The sequence below is a fragment of the Pseudochaenichthys georgianus genome, chromosome 6 (assembly GCF_902827115.2).
Source record: "Pseudochaenichthys georgianus chromosome 6, fPseGeo1.2, whole genome shotgun sequence".
In the NCBI taxonomy this organism is placed as follows: Eukaryota; Metazoa; Chordata; class Actinopteri; order Perciformes; family Channichthyidae; genus Pseudochaenichthys; species Pseudochaenichthys georgianus.
In genome coordinates this window covers 44,890,569-44,908,195 of record NC_047508.1, presented here as the reverse complement: position 1 = coordinate 44,908,195, position 17,627 = coordinate 44,890,569, and the positions used below count along the sequence as shown (strand labels likewise).

Below are 17,627 nucleotides of genomic sequence, written 5' to 3'. Positions count from 1 at the left end.
CACATTGTTTTGCCTGGGCACCACCAAGACAACCACAGCGCTGAAATGATGACATGCGGCTATACATGTCATCATGAATCAGATTGGGGGAGGGGATCAGTTATGTGTAATCAGCTAATGTAGTGTCTCTACTTTAAAGAGTCCTCTCCTGCTGATGTTCAGGTGAATATCAGTATGTAGTGTCTCTACTTTAAAGAGTCCTCTCCTGCTGATGTTCAGGTGTATATCAGCATGTAGTGTCTCTACTTTAAAGAGTCCTCTCCTGCTGATGTTCAGGTGTATATCAGTATGTAGTGTCTCTACTTTAAAGAGTCCTCTCCTGTTGATGTTCATGTGAATATCAGTATGTAGTGTCTCTACTTTAAAGAGTCCTCTTCTGCTGATGTTCAGGTGTATATCAGTATGTAGTGTCTCTACTTTAAAGAGTCCTCTCCTGCTGATGTTCAGGTGAATATCAGTATGTCGTGTCTCTACTTTAAAGAGTCCTCTCCTGCTGATGTTCAGGTGTATATCAGTATGTAGTGTCTCTACTTTAAAGAGTCCTCTCCTGCTGATGTTCAGGTGTATATCAGTATGTAGTGTCTCTACTTTAAAGAGTCCTCTCCTGCTGATGTTCAGGTGTATATCAGTATGTAGTGTCTCTACTTTAAAGAGTCCTCTCCTGCTGATGTTCAGGTGTATATCAGTATGTAGTGTCTCTACTTTAAAGAGTCCTCTCCTGCTGATGTTCAGGTGTATCTCAGTATGTAGTGTCTCTACTTTAAAGAGTCCTCTCCTGCTGATGTTCAGGTGAATATCAGTATGTAGTGTCTCTACTTTAAAGAGTCCTCTCCTGCTGATGTTCAGGTGTATATCAGCATGTAGTGTCTCTACTTTAAAGAGTCCTCTCCTGCTGATGTTCAGGTGTATGTCAGTATGTAGTATCTCTACTTTAAAGAGTCCTCTCCTGCTGATGTTCAGGTGTATATCAGTATGTAGTGTCTCTCCTTTAAAGAGTCCTCTCCTGCTGATGTTCAGGTGTATGTCAGTATGTAGTATCTCTACTTTAAAGAGTCCTCTCCTGCTGATGTTCAGGTGTATGTCAGTATGTAGTGTCTCTACTTTAAAGAATCCTCTCCTGCTGATGTCCAGGTGAATATCAGTATGTAGTGTCTCTACTTTAAAGAGTCCTCTCCTGCTGATGTTCAGGTGTATATCAGCATGTAGTGTCTCTAATTTAAAGAGTCCTCTCCTGCTGATGTTCAGGTGTATATCAGCATGTAGTGTCTCTACTTTAAAGAGTCCTCTCCTGCTGATGTTCAGGTGAATATCAGTATGTAGTGTCTCTACTTTAAAGAGTCCTCTCCTGCTGATGTTCAGGTGTATATCAGCATGTAGTGTCTCTACTTTAAAGAGTCCTCTCCTGCTGATGTTCAGGTGTATATCAGTATGTAGTGTCTCTACTTTAAAGAGTCCTCTCCTGTTGATGTTCATGTGAATATCAGTATGTAGTGTCTCTACTTTAAAGAGTCCTCTTCTGCTGATGTTCAGGTGTATATCAGTATGTAGTGTCTCTACTTTAAAGAGTCCTCTCCTGCTGATGTTCAGGTGAATATCAGTATGTCGTGTCTCTACTTTAAAGAGTCCTCTCCTGCTGATGTTCAGGTGTATATCAGTATGTAGTGTCTCTACTTTAAAGAGTCCTCTCCTGCTGATGTTCAGGTGTATATCAGTATGTAGTGTCTCTACTTTAAAGAGTCCTCTCCTGCTGATGTTCAGGTGTATATCAGTATGTAGTGTCTCTACTTTAAAGAGTCCTCTCCTGCTGATGTTCAGGTGTATATCAGTATGTAGTGTCTCTACTTTAAAAAAAAAAACTGCTATACGCTTTCAAACACTCGGTAGTTTATTTATTTTTTAACCAGTTGTTCTGTATTCACCTTGCAGGTGCAACTCTGTGGCTGGTATCCTGGATTATATGTTTGTTTTGTATGTTTCATGGATGTTTAAAGTTCATATTTGTCTAATATTAGTTTACTTTTCATTAATGAAGTATGACGCTGCGCTGTCAGTACGCTTGTCCCCGTTTGTGATTGGTCAAATGTAGCTAACCCCGCCCCTTTCACGTGAACGCGCTCTCAGCTGGTGGGAGAAACCCTGGCTTGATTTCCCGAGTTGATAACCAGCATCGTGGACCGCTTAGCGAGATCTCGTTTGTTAGGGTTAGTTAAGATAACTCAAACATATCCAGGGTCTGTTGAACTGGCTTCAAAGACACAAGCATTATAGGCTACATTATATTTTTTATTTTACCAGGATGCAGTGACACAAATATTTGGGATGACTTAGCCTTCCCTAGCCTACAGCACCCGCCGCCCCTGCTCACACTGTGTCTTTCTGCTTCAGAGAGCTGAAGTGGAGGAGCTGATTTAAATGACATTATATACATCCGATCACTTCTTCATTTCATTCTCTCTACCCCTTTCCAAACATAACGAACTAATCTCTTCTCATCCTGCACCTGTCCGCCGTAACCTTCGTTCCCTCTCCCCCTCTACCTTTGCCTCCTCGGTGCTCTCAGCCCTCCCTTCCTCTGACTCGTTCCAACTCCTGCCTCCAAACTCTGCTGCAGAAACTCTCCTCTCTACTCTCTCCTCCTCTCTGGACTCTCTCTGTCCTCTCTCATCCTCTCTGGACTCTCTCTGTCCTCTCACATCTCGGCAGGCTCGTCAGTCCCCTCCTGCTCCCTGGCTAAATGACACACTGCGTGCTAATAGAACCGTCCTTAGGGCAGCAGAGCGGAAACGGTGGAAATCCAAACACTATGACGACCTCCTAACCTATCAGGCTCTCCTCTCCTCTTTCTCTGCTTCCATCTCTCAGGCAAAAAGCACTTTCTTTCAAGATAAGATCCAATCTTCCTATTCCAATCCTAAAAAACTATTTTCCATCTTCTCCACCCTCTTGGACCCCCCCAAAGCCCCTCCCCCCTCCTCACTTCTGTCAAGCGACTTTGTTAACCACTTTGAAAAAAAGGTTGATGATATTCGCTCTTCTTCTTCTGACTCACCTCTACTCACCCTGGGTCACCTGAGCCACCTTCAACCGGCACACTGACCTCCTTTTCCCCTCTCTCTCCAAGTGAGGTTCTTACCCTCATTACCTCTGCCCGCCCTACCACCTGTCCTCTGGACCCTATCCCCTCAAACCTCCTTCAGACTATCGCTCCTGATATTCTACCGTTTCTCACCCATTTCATCAACACTTCTCTAACTTCTGGTCACTTTCCAAACAGTCTCAAGGAGGCAAGAGTAAACCCTCTCCTAAAGAAACCCACTCTCGACCCGTCTGATGTTATAAACTACAGGCCTGTCTCTCTCCTCCCGTTCCTGTCTAAAACACTTGAACGCGCTGTCTTTAGACAAATCTCCTGCTATCTCCATCAGAACAACCTTCTGGATCCGCACCAGTCTGGTTTCAAGGCAGGTCACTCCACAGAAACTGCCCTCCCTGCTGTCACTGAGGAACTGCACACGGCTAAAGCAGCCTCCCTTTCCTCTGTCATCATCCTTTTGGACCTGTCTGCTGCATTCGACACGGTGAACCATCAGATCCTCCTTCGCACTCTCCAAGAACTTGGAGTTTCGGGCTCTGCACTTTCCCTCCTCACCTCATACCTCAAAGACCGCACCTACAGGGTAACTTGGAGAGGGTCCGAGTCCGACCCTTGTCAATTAACTACAGGGGTCCCTCAGGGCTCTGTTCTTGGTCCCCTCCTCTTCTCCCTGTACACAAACTCGCTTGGATCAGTCATTAGCCCGCATGGTTTTTCATACCACTGCTACGCTGACGACACCCAATGAATCCTGTCCTTCCCCCGCTCAGAGACCCAGGTCGTCGCACGCATCTCTGCTCGTCTAGCTGACATCTCTCAGTGGATGTCTGCTCATCACCTCAAGCTCAACCTTGACAAGACTGAACTGCTTTTCCTTCCGGGAAAAGATTGTCCCACTCTTGACCTGACAATCAACATCGGCCCCTCTGTTGTTTCCCCGACTCAGACTGCAAGGAATCTGGGTGTGACCCTAGATAACAACCTGTCCTTCACTGCAAACATCGCTGCTCCAACCCGCTGCTGCAGATACACTCTTTACAACATCAGGAAGATACGTCCCCAGCTGACCCAGAAAGCCACGCAGGTTCTGGTCCAGGCTCTCGTCACCTCACGCCTAGACTACTGCAACTCCCTCCTGGCTGGTCTACCTGCATGTGCCATCCGACCTCTGCAGCTCATCCAGAATGCAGCTGCTCGTCTGGTCTTCAACCTTCCTAAATTCTCCCACACCACTCCGCTCCTCCGCTCCCTCCACTGGCTTCCGGTAACTGCTAGAATCCACTTCAAGACAATGGTACTTGCGTACCATGCTGCGAATGGATCTGGCCCTTCCTACATCCAGGACATGGTTAAACCGTGCACCCCAGCTCGTGCACTCCGCTCTGCATCAACCAAACGACTCGCTGCACCCTCGCTGCGAGGGGGACCCAAGTTCCTATCAGCAAAAACACGTGGGTTTGCTATCCTGGCTCCAAGATGTTGGAATGAGCTCCCATTGACATCAGGACAGCAGATAGCTTACACACCCTCCGGCGCAGACTGAAAACTCATCTCTTTCGACTCCACCTCGAGCGATAGAACTATTAACAAAGTACTTATATACTAACAAAGGGCTGGTTTACCTAAAGCCAGTTGAGTAGCACTTGAAATGTTTTTTCTCTATGAAGCCTGATGTACTTATAAGATTCTGTTTTCTTGAAGTTTGTATTTTGTTGGTCGAACGCACTTATTGTAAGTCGCTTTGGATAAAAGCGTCAGCTAAATGCAATGTAATGTAATATACTGCTGGGTAGCTTGTGCAATTCACCATGGGATCAATAACATTTGATCCTAACCTATAATAATACATGATAAACTATTTCTTGATTATATTTAGTGGTATTCTGAATCTTCAAAGTTACCTAAGTTATCAAATAAATGTAGCGCAGTACAGAGTACACTATTTGCCTGAACGGGAGTGGAGCAGTAGAGCCCTTAAGTAAATGTACTGTGTTACTGTTGTTAAACGTTACGGTTTTTACTCAGTCCGGGCATAAAAGGTGTGTCCTCACACACCACCACGAGGTACTGACAAACTCCCTTCTTTCTATACTACCTCCATTCATCAATTTTACACCATTTAACTTTACCCTGTTAGTTTATCCCTTTAGACTTTGATCACAGACCTTAATGAACACACCTCTGAAACCGTGGGATTCAATACGCGTGAAGCATATTGTACAAAGCATTATACACTTCCGTCTGATTTGTCACGTATTCAGTAATAATCAAAGGGGCTACATGAACTTTAGTTTCCTCTCACAAGTGCGAACAGGTAGTTTTATTAAAGTTTCACAAGTTATAACACAACACATCAATAAAAAATGAAATGCGTTTAGCTCGAATACATATTATATGTGAGATTTTGTGTTCGTCAGTCTTCTTTTATCCTCTTCTTTCCCGTGGCTTGTCACATGCTTTGCGTGCAAGCCGGTGCGTTAGAGGTGTCCTTCTTCGTTGCTGTGGTTAAATGTTCACTTACTGCAAGGAAATACATAACATGTGTACTGTAACATGATGTTCTCCTCGAAAGGGGAAGTGCATAGAAAGTTCATCTCCTCGAAAGAGTAAGTGCGTAGTACAGGTCTTTATGAGTTCCTATGTTTTTAAGGATTGTTGTTATACATCCTGTTTATATTGCTAAACTATACGATACATGACATTCAGAGTTTTAACACAGTTTTTTGCATATTCAAGCTTTTTATAATAATACATTGTTCCATTTTCTTCCTTTCTTCAACACTGTCTACCGCTGTTCATTGTTCAAGATTGAAATGTACATTTGCAAGACGGTTTCTGCCCCTCTATTGACATGTAACCTTTCATACGTGAGGTTGGCTTCATTCTCCCATTATCCTCCACAATCTGCCTCGAAGTATTTTACTGTTGTAGCTGTTCAAGATGGTCCTTTTCAAATGTTTTAAAAATATACCGTTAGTAGTTAAACCAATGATAATGCTAGGGCTGCAGCTGACAGCTATAGGCACATTTTAATTTGTTGTTAATGCTGTGTGATAAAAAGAATAAACACAAATAGCAGGATAGGCACACATATTGCTACATCTTGCCCCACTGAAAAGGCACTGCACTGATACTGTTAAAATATTGGCATAGTTCATCCCTGTGCTGCTTGGCTCAAGCTGTAGCATTGGTGGTGTGTGGCAAGTTAGCCAAGTAAACACGTACATATCACATTAAAGAAAAACAGCATGGCAGACTGTTTGAGTAAAGTTCCATCATTTCTTTGTCTGCGAACATTTAGCATTAAGCAGTCCTTGCGTTACCTGAGGATCATTTACGTAAAAGCAGCCTTACAGGAGTAAGAGTTCTGGTAATATGGCCGACACAGCATCATCGCCCTCACCGCTGTGCAGTACAGATTACCCATAAATCCTCTGGACTTGCCGTACACGGCAGGGTCTGTAGCTGCCTGCCACAGTGACCGAACGTCTGTGGCGTGACCGTGCGATGTGATCATGTGGTCGTAGATGCAGGGGTGATACAGAGCCTTGCCCTCACCTGAAAAGTACACATGCTCCTGGGGAGAGACCCCCATGGCTTTGGCACAAATCCCCATGAAGACGTCGTCAATGTAAATGGAGGAGTTCAGCACCTGAGTGGCCTGGTAGATCTTAGCGGCCACATCTCCTGAAACCACGTACCCCGCTCCAGCCGTGTAGTCCGGGTAGGAAGGCCAGGGGTACAGATCATAGGGGATGTGGTATTTGCTTTCTTTGCGGCGAACTGGAGGGGCTCCTCTATGTACATGCCCCACCCAAAAGTCTTTGACCCCTGATTTATTTCTCAGAAGCTGCCTTAGGTACTTCACCAAATTGGGCATGTGGACGAAGATGTCATCATCTGCAGACATGAGGAAGCGTGCCTGAGGGCAGTAGTCGTGGACCCAGTGGAACTGCGTGATCAGTTTGGCTGTGAGGTTGTGGAAGGTATCCAAAAAGTCCTGCTGGATCAGGTCTCCGTAGGTCTGGTCCTCCTGCAGCAGTGCTCTCTGCACCCTGGATCTCTGCTCTTCGTCCACACCGAGGGCGAACACCATCCGCACGGTGGCTCCCAGTTTGGACCAAACAAACCTCTCGTTCCCCCACGTGTCCCTGATGGCTTGGCGCCGCTCAAAGTTCTCTGGCGATGATTTCACAAACAGAAGAAGGAGGACGTCATCCCCGCTTTTCCCATCTCCCCTTACACATTTCCCTGGATGCTTGATGAGGTACGGGTAGGTCAGCAACACGTTAGTAGAACCATCCTTTCTGTGACGGTTGGAGGTGATGTTGAAGTTAGAGTTGAGGAAGTCGTAGCTGTTGACCAGGTAGCGGTGCGTGTAGGATCTCATGTGGCTGACCACATGGTGGTCCAGCTCCTCCCAGCTGACCATCACCACACACAGCACCATGCATGCGGTCAGCAGCTGCACGACCTGGCACTTGTGAATACGACGGAAGTTCATGAACATCGCAAATACTGTTTTTTGCTGATCTTCCAAACCTGAGATCACCTATTCTCTGGATACGCCTAGACATGTACTCTCGTGGAGCGGTATCTTCTTCTGGCTTTTCTTTAATGGTAGTATTTTATTTCTGCCTGCCTCTCTACTACTCATTCCATCTATCAAACTGTTTGCCTTCGTGTAGCCTTCACTTTATCTTCTCCAGTCTGTCTCGCCTTAATCTCCTCTTTCAGTCTTCTGTCCTACCTGGCATCTCTTCTTTTTGAATGATGTAAAGTCCATTAGACCTTTGTCAGGCTCCTCATGAGTCTGGGTTCCTCTGTTACTGGTCTTCCTCAACTGTGAGATGCAAAAGCTCCGCTCCTTAATGATAATCCGGCTGCAAGCATCTCCAGGTAAAGCTTGGCAACATGCTCCGTCCTTATTTTGTCTTGACAACTCTTCTCCACTTATCCCTCAGGCTCACATCAGTAAGTCATAGGAACAAATGGTGCGGATGATATGGAGAGCAGACGGGTATCACGGTTTTGAGATCTGTGCAGAACTTCCCATGATCACTGTGAGTTGTTCCATGTCACCATTAACGGTGCGTCTTTGGATTTGGTGGCTATTTGCTATTTGTATATATCACGCAGTCTGTCTTCCGGTTGTTGCCTCTTTTGAATGACGAATACACACTTCCGCCACCTGCTGGTAAGGAGAGTTAATGCCACTCACGCATGCGCAGTGCGTACGTTCTTCTTGGCCGTCGGCTGAAGTCTTTGCGGTGTGTTCCAGTGCGACTTTTTGACCAAGACACAGGGGACGTGAGGCGACACAACAGTCGGGTCCGTCGGGACGTGTTCTTTGGTGTCAGTTTGGTGTGTCAGGGCCTTTAGTTGAATGCTTGATTCTGATTGGTCAAATGGGACATTTCAGAGGTCAATATGACAGTAGTACAGACCAATGTTAAGCACTATAAAGACTAAAGAGGATCAAGAGAGAGAAAAAGGCTTTACAGAAGTTGTGTCCACATGGTGTGCTGTCTGGATCAGTGAACAGATCCAGACAGATGGAGCACAGAAACTGATCTTCAGACAGCTGGCAGCAGACATGTCTACACTCTGAGGACAAAACGTGTGAAGAAACACAACTTAATTACATATTGTCTATTTGCCATGTCTATTTGAGTCCTTTTACGAACGCGAAAATGTTAACAAGCCCAACGTCTAATGTTAGAAATGTATATTAAAGGTCCCCATCACATAGAGACTGCAGGATGCTAACTTTTTGTGCACAATGCACAATTAGCATAATCTATGTTATTAGCATGAATCAGCTCTATCTACCAGGGGGTTGAAGATGGCTCAAATGTGAAGGTCAGATGGTGTAGACCAGGGACGGGCAAATGGTGGCCCGGGGGCATAATTTATAAACAACGTAATTAATAATTTTTTGATTTACTTGTAGTACTGATACCGTCCACTAGACTCCGAGTTACGTCGCGAGCTGCGTACATGATTTTGTTCGGCAGCCAAATACCGCAAAATAATATAAATAATCTGTGCAGCGTGTGTGTGTATTGTGTTTATTTCCCGGGGAAACCCTCACAAGAAACACCAGCTGTAGTTATGCCTGCTGTGAATTTAAGTTACCGTTTGTAATCAAGAAAGCCTGCACATCTTCCGGCGCAGACTGAAAACTCATCTCTTTCGACTCCACCTCGAGCGATAGAATTACTAACAAAGAACTGCTAACAAAGCACTTATATACTAATAAAGGACTGGCTTATCTATAGCCAGTTGAGTAGCACTTGAAATACTTGGCTCTATGAAACCTGATGTACTTTATGATTCTGTTTTCTTCAAGGTTGTGTCTTCCTGGTCGAATGTACTTATTGTAAGTCGCTTTGGATAAAAGCGTCAGCTAAATGCAATGTAATGTAATTATGCCGTTACAAGCTTACGTGACGTGCAATACCGAACCCGCCCCGCTACCCGCACATATTGCCAATTAGTTCCGCAACCCGACCCATCGGTGCAAGATCCGCAACCCGACCCGAACCCGCGTAGCCTAGCCTATATGAGCAGTGAAAACGTGCAATTATTAACACATGCAGTTGCATATTTGTCTCAAAAAGCGTGGGATGTCGGTTATTTCCTCCATCTAGGAACCAAAAGCCTCCAGACGTTGGGTTTCGCTCTTGAGGAAGTGTTATTTTAAATGCTGTATTCTCCAGTAGAGAGCTTCACCTCAGCCATTTCCAATGCGGTGCTCAGCAGCAGATTGATGCGGAGGTTATGATTATGCGCGGTCCCACGGGGGAGAGGACGTCTGAGGATTTAAACATTAAACTAAATTATTATTATCTTAATATAATTATTGTGCAATACCCGCGACCCGACCCGCATCATCTTTGTTTTACCCAGAACCGAACCCGGAAAAAAGCGTTTGAAAAAATACCACCCACGAATCGCCTTTTTTTTCACATCAGGTCGAGTACCTGCGGGTCGAGTACCTGGGGGTCGAGTACCTGCGGGTACCCGACCTGATGCAGGACTCTGGTTCCAAGTGAATCTGCGGCCCCCTGGTGGCCAGTACATACATTATGTGGCCCCCCACCACCATCCAAGTTGCCCATCCCGGGTGCAGACCAAACAAGCTCTATTCATTTTGGGGGATTTTGCCATATTTGTGAGACCTCCTGCTGAGCATCACTGAAGTTAATACTAGTTATCAGCTGTATAAAGGACGTTTAAAGTTTACATTGTATTCTTGGCTGTTGCCATTAACCTAACTGACACATTTCTATAGTGTAATATTCTTTATATGTGAAATGGATATAATACAGTCAGATTCAGATTGTAATCAAACTGTGACTAAATGTTTAGTGAGTGATGTGTCTGTAGTGCACTCACCAGTGTTGCAGAGGTGCTGCTGTGCTGTCGAGGAGAAGCTGCTGGATTCAGTTGTTTCTTCAGAGAAACAGAGACGCTGTCTGGACCGCAGCTCTGCTCTCACTAACTCCTCTCAGTGTAGCTCTGTGAGTGAGGGTGTGTCACTCTCTGGGGAGGACATTAACTCAGCTTTGTAACAAGTGGTTTACTTTGAGTCTATTCTTCTTCGTTGCTTGAAGTAAACAGCAACCAGACAAAAACAATTACAAACAGACGTGAGAAAAGAGGTCAGAGGAAGATAATAAGAGCATCCTGTGTGTTCTGATAAATGGGCGACAGCGCTCCCTTTGCAGTCCCTCTACACCCCACAGACCCTCTAATAACCGACTCTCTGTTTCCCTACATGTAATGTCACATTTCTACTGCTTTCCCTGCTTTAATCCTATTTACTGATACAAATGTATAAAAGCAAAGATGGACACTTTTTTCTCCGGGCCACATTCAGGCTTCTCTGTGATTTTGAGTTTTGACAATTATTACAGTACAATTCTTCTTTCAAATAACTTGTGTTCATTATTCAGATAGAGTAGCCCTTAATCACTTTCACCACTGGAAAATCCAATGTGTGTTTAATCAGAGTAATGAATTAATGTCTACGCAGTAGGGATGCGCATCTCGATACGTTGCCACGATACGATACGTTAACGATACATTTGAAACACCAGGCGATGCGATACGATACACCCCTGTTGCGATCAGGCCCGGTTCCAGAACAAAATGACTCAGGGTGCATCTGAGATTAGAGAGGGTGCAGGGGTAAAGTGCTATTTTTATAAGTGGGGAGTGGACCTAACACCCTCTAGGGGGGCCTCACCGCCTCTGGGGGGGGGGGGTCCGGGGGCATGCTCCCCCGGGTAGATTTTTTTTTTTTATATTGAGGTTAAAACCATCAATCTGGTTACTTTGAGAGCAACATTAAGAGATCTATGGATCTATGTGCTCTTTGTTTGATTTTGCCTTCCCAGTCCCTTATCACATATAAGAGCATGGCGCCAGTTGTTGTAGCCGTAATGTCCCCATGATCTGAACTGTTATTACCTGCAGTAGATGCAGTGTTACTGCTGGCGATAAGGGCTGGTTGTTTTAACCATTTTCGGATCCATCATTGACTGCTGTGTCAGCACCTTGCAGATGATGAATGTGCAGCGGCACAGGTCACGCGCACCTGACATAATAACGTTACTTACCGTTTAAATTGATCAAATAAATGCAGCAGACAATGCTATTCAACCACAATTACAATTTATTTTATTTCAACTATATTCTTCTTCTTCTTCTTCTTCTTCTTCTTCTTCTTCTTCTTCTTCTTCTTCTTATTATTAGTAATAGTAGGCAAAATGTAATATTTTTCACTTTTTTTTTTTTACTTTTCATTTTTCAAATGAGGGTGCATAACGACTCAACTGAGGGTGCAATGCACCCTTATGCACCCCCGTAGAACCGGGCCTGCGATACAGTTCGATTCAACATTATGCGATACGGGGCGATACGATGCGATTCAACACAATGCAAAAAATGATACTTCAATATGGTACGACAGAGGACTTTTGTTTTATTCTTCATATGCAGCAAATCATAAATTAACAAAAAAGTGCTTTACATATTTGGTACTGCACATCCCATCATGCGGTTTCTTTTTTACCTTAAAAACTCTCCAGAGTAGCTACAGTACAATTGTACAACACCTCACAGTTAAACGACTATGACTATGACGTCGTATTGATTCGTCGCACGCAGCATGAACTTTTGTTGTTTTCATGTCGATGGACACTGAATATTATGTTTGAATAGAGGACTCTTAATATTGTTTGCCGAGAGCAACATTAATGACCCATCAGCCTTTTAAAGTCTAAATATGACATTTCTGCTGCTATCTTTGCAAAACGAGTTAACAGTCACATGTTATCTGGATGAGTGCTGCAGAATACTGTTTTTATAAGGGATAAATGTGTGTGTCTTTCATATTAAACATGATCGCTGGTAGATAGCCACAGAAGTCGTAACACACTTTAACCTGGGCGGGTCCCATTCCCCCTGAGCGGATCACTTCTCCACGCTGCTTTCAAACTGGGAGTAAACAACGCACGCTTCACTGGGAGGCTGTCTGGAGGTGTACACAGGTCTCAGACGGACTTGGTATCACATTACGAACGATATTCAGTGATAAGTCTGGCAACAATAGCTGGTTTAAATGATTTATTCGAGCTCGCAATGTTTCGAACAGACATCCCCATTCAACTCGTTTGTCTTTTTGTAGTCCTTGCTGTTCGCGGAACACCGGATGTTGAAACACAGGACATATGATCAGCTTTTCAAAGACAGACAGCAGTAACTACAGAGAAGTTGAGAAAGAAAGGGTTATAAGTTAACGGCTGCTGACCCAAGTGTATAACAGTTAAATAAGTTGTACTATCTAAATGTCGTGCCCTTACAGACTACACAAAAAGAGACCTCCCAAACAATCTGAGCTAGGCTAGTTAGCTGTTAGCACGCCTGGCTGTTCCTGTTCTTCGTCTCGTGTTTAGTGAGGCGGTGTGTGTCTGTAGTGCACTCACCAGTGTTGCAGAGGTTCTGCTGTGTGGTTGAGGAGAAGATGCTGGATTCAGTTGTTTCTTCAGAGAAACAGAGACGCTGTCTGGACCGCAGCTCTGCTCTCACTAACTTTCACTTTCGTTTCTGTGAGCTCTCCTGTTTCAGTGTTGCTCCTCCTCTCAGTGTAGCTCTGTGAGTGAGGGTGTCACTCTCTGGGGAGGACATTAACTCATCTTTGTAACAAGTGGTTTACTTTGAGTCTATTCTTCTTCGTTGCTTGAAGTAAACAGCAACCAGACAAAAACAATTACAAACAGACGTGAGAAAAGAGGTCAGAGGAAGATAAGAGCATCCTGTGTGTTCTGATAAATGGGCGACAGCGCTCCCTTTACAGTCCCTCTACACCCACAGACCCTCTAATAACCAACTCTCTGTTCCCCTATACCAGGGGTGTCAAACTCAATTTCATCGCGGGCCACATCAGCATTATGGTTGCACTCAAAGGGCCGGTTGTAACTTTAAGACTATATAAAAATACATATATAAATATATCATATATATCATTTAATGTATTATATTACATCATTGCCTCTGCATTGGATTATCATCGGATAGGGTAATACCTTCATAATTAAATACGTCTGAAAGCAGAAGTCTAGGGCAAGTCTCTTCAGTGCGTATGTCCCAAAATGATTTAAAAAGAAAAGCCAAATTCTGGAGAAAAAAGAAATAGAAGTGACATTTTGAAATAAAAATCTAATTCTGAGAAAAAGGAATTCTATGAAAAAATGCATATTTTGAAGAAAAAAAGGCAAATTCTGAGAAAAAAGGTCATATTTGAGATGCATTGTGGGACATGTAGTTTATGGGCAACGTGCTTCTGTAGCATGTAACCGTATAATAATCATATTATATTCTTTGCAAGCTCTTGTGGGGCCACATAAAATGAAGTCGCGGGCTGAATGTGGCCCCCGGGCCTTGAGTTTGACACCCCTGCCCTACATGTAATGTCGCATTTCTACTGCTTTCCCTGCTTTAATCCTATTTACTGATACAAATGTATAAAAGCAAAGATGGAACCTTTTTTCTCCGGGCCACATTCAGGCTTCTCTGTGATTTTATTACATTATTACAGTAAAATTCTTCTTTCAAATAACTTGTTTTCATTATTCAGATCGAGTAGCCCTTAATCACTTTCACCACTGGAAAATCCAATGTGTGTTTAATCAGAGTAATGAATTAATGTCTACGAGGGATTTGTAATGTCTCAATGTGTAGATATGTGAAGTATAGGAGATTAAGAGTTTCTTTAACTCGTCAAATCAAATCAGGTTTAATTTATATAGCAACATTTTAAAACTATTTTTCGTCGAGCCAAAGTGCTGTACATAAAATAATGACCTAACAGTAAGGACACTTTACAGCAAATACAACAGCACAGTGTGTACAGAATATCAGTATGACAATACGACACCCTCTGACCTTAGACCCTCTGTCCTTAGACCCTCTGTCCTTAGACCCTCTGTCCTTAGACCCTCTGACCTTAGACCCTCTGTCCTCAGACCCTCTGTCCTCAGACCCTCTGTCCTTAGACCCTCACATCGTACAAGGAAAAACCCACAGTTTAAAGGGAACATGGGAGAAACCTCAGGGAGAGCAGCAGAGGAGGGATCCCTCTCCCAGGACGGACAGACGTGCAATAGATGCCGTGTGTAAATTGAAAAGATAATACATTTTACAGCATATAGACCGAATGTTTGGAAATGCATGTGTCTGTACTAAGAAGATGAATCCACGGGGATGTCAACAATCCTGTGGAAGCCATCAGGGAAGTGGTATGACGAGACCCAGGCAGGACATGCATTCGTGTCATTAGTTTCAGTGTCAGACTGGTCATACAGTCATTTCTAAGAAGCACGCATCAGGCTGCAGTCAGTTATAAAACCCACAGGGCTGCCATGAAGTCACGGTGCATCTGTTCTTGTTTATTATATTTACTGCTGTGCATATATCTGAGATCAAGTCCTTTGAATGCAAATGATGTCATTGTCTTTACACGTTGCATTATGCTCGGACTTCATCAGGTAGGACTTAACACTTTAATAGTTTATCTTCAAAGGGTCCTCTCTAGTCTTATGGAGTCAAATCTCAGGTCCTCTTTTAGTGCACAACACGTGGGTTAGAGCTCTTTGTGTTGGAAAGGCCAGCTTTGACATCTAGTGGAGTAAAGTGAGAGCTGCACAACAACGTCTGCTTACTCTGGCCCGTTCTCATTTCTCTAACTCCCCTCCTCGACTCCTATTCTCGAGACTTGGTCCCGCCCACAGGAGATGCGAGCGGAGGAGCCGAGGAGGGGAGCCGAGGAGAGAGGAGGGGAAGCAGTAGGCGGTTAGAGAAATGAGAACTCCTCTCCTCTGAGTGGTCATTTTAAAGAGACGTCCATTAAAGATGACAGGAGGCAGCAGCCTCTGTCTGACGGACAGATGTGTTCATGACCACTTATATATTTACTTTGATTCATTCACAGTGCGGTATAATGAGACAATAATAGGCTACAGGTGCGGACACACACACACACACACACACACACACACATATATTTATATAAATATATACAATTTCAGATTCAAACAAGTATGAGAGCGCTCTCATAATACCGTAACCCGATCAGAGATACGACGTGTGGAGTTGCATACTGAACACACCGTCTCAAACTCTCACTCATTGACGCCGCATTACTACTAATATAATGCGTTTAATCGTAATAGATGCGCCGTCGCCACGTCATCAGAGGACTTCCGAAGAAGACCCGCCCCCGTCGACGCCAACCAATAGATGAAGACTACTGTATGATATAAATAAGGATCGTTATATCAATCTTGGACCTCGTCATAGTAACTAGGTATGTTATTGAATTAGTTTCCAGATAATCGTCTCTTTGCTAATTATTACGTTAAGTGAGCTGACGCCAAGCTCGGAGGAAATGCATTATTATTATATCTATAATACAGTTAAGTGTTAGTTAATGTAAGGAAGAAATGTATGTGCGTTCATGTGCAAACAGTTAAGTCTTTGTTAATTGGATAATTCATATCCTGCAAGACTCCTAAAGACGTCATGAGGTGATCTTTCGACATCGAGAACATGTCCAAGTTTAGCAGACCTGACAATGTGTGTGCGTTAAACACGTTTAGGGAACGTGTTAAAACGTATATCTGCCCTGTGTGTCTTGTATTCGTGGGAGCATTGCTGTCTGATTGCTTGAGAGCAGGAAAGGTTTCCCCGTTGTTGTTTGGTACTGATCGATTTCAACTATTTCTGTGTTTGTGTTTTATTGATTCCTCTCCGTTTCATTCTTTCCTGTTGTGAGTGCTATTGCCCCAACAGGACGTTTTAGAGAAATACGCTCTCTCTCCTTCGTTCTACCGCAGACAGCAAACCGCGCTAAGTGGACTGTGGACATTGCATTTCAGAACCTCAGCTGTTGTAAAACATACTATATCATTGCTTTACGAAATACTGTTATTACTTTACGAGAAACTTCCCGGTCTACTTTTGACTGAAAGAACACAGTGATACGTGTCCCTCCCGTTGTTCAGACCAGCAGCCGTTTCCAGGAGCTGGTGCTGGTGGAGAAGACGCGCCTCAGTGAGCAGAACTTCTCCGCCGTGCAGAAGTTTGTTGTGTTGGACCTGGGTTTGACTCTGCTGCCGGTCAGCGGGCAGACCGAGGCCTCGCAGCTCATCAGTCAGATCGTGAGTCATAGCTTTTATCTTTTCAGAGGATCCCAATCAGCACTAGCTATCCTACCTGGGGTCCACACACACTTACAGTCTAACACACATTTACACATGACAGCCACATGAACACAACATGTGATAATCATGTATGGAAGTAAAACACAGAATGACAAAAACTGATTAAGCGAAACACGAACAATTCCTCAAAAATGAATAACACACTTCTGCTACAAATGAATATTAGTATTCAATGTTTACTTCAGATTAGCTCCAAGTCAGAAATGAGCATGCTTGTCATATGACTATCTCCATAGAGGCTGAATCATCATGTTACTCTCATGTTGGAAGAGGACATTCAGTACTTTCCCAACACTGTGTTTCCTCCCATGTGTGTGTGGTGTACTGGGCGGTGATGACGTCGTGGTGTCGGGTGCTGGTTGAGTCCATCATCATGGACTCAGAGTTACACAGTCACAAGATGGAGGAATATAAAGCAGTATTCAATGTTTAGTTCAGATTAGCTCCACGTCAGAAATGAGCATGCTTGTGTAGGGCTAACTGTAGATACATGGCCTCAGTAACATTATGTCCACTTTTTCCTCCTTTAGTTAAGGCAAGGCAAGGAAAGTTTATTTATATAGCACTTTTCAACACAAGGCAATTCAAAGTGCTTTACAAAAAACGAAAGACATTAAGAAAATGGCATTTAAAATCAGTCATTAAAAAGAAAAGCTAATAAAATAAACATTAAAAGAAAAAATACATGGATAAAAGTTACAGTGCAGTTTAAGATATGAATAGTTCAATTAAAAGCAGCGACA

The 17,627-nt window shown here is 43.8% G+C and overlaps 1 protein-coding gene across 2 annotated transcripts; it reads right to left on the bottom strand.

Annotated features, from left to right (window-relative positions):
- Positions 1-5,380: 5,380 nt before the first annotated feature.
- On the bottom strand, positions 5,381-13,226 carry LOC117448387 (lactosylceramide 1,3-N-acetyl-beta-D-glucosaminyltransferase A-like). Of its 2 annotated transcripts, none has more exons than XM_071203346.1 (3): positions 13,090-13,226; positions 10,496-10,642; positions 5,381-8,490 (listed from the first exon to the last, which is right to left on the bottom strand). In XM_071203346.1, exon 3 carries the CDS (start codon positions 7,602-7,604, stop codon positions 6,429-6,431), a length of 1,176 nt encoding a protein of 391 aa, XP_071059447.1. In that variant the 5' UTR covers positions 7,605-8,490; positions 10,496-10,642; positions 13,090-13,226; the 3' UTR covers positions 5,381-6,428. The 2 variants fall into 2 exon arrangements, with proteins under 2 accessions (XP_071059447.1, XP_071059448.1); XM_071203347.1 differs by having other exon boundaries at positions 10,496-10,575.
- Between the last annotated feature and the right edge of the window lie 4,401 nt (positions 13,227-17,627).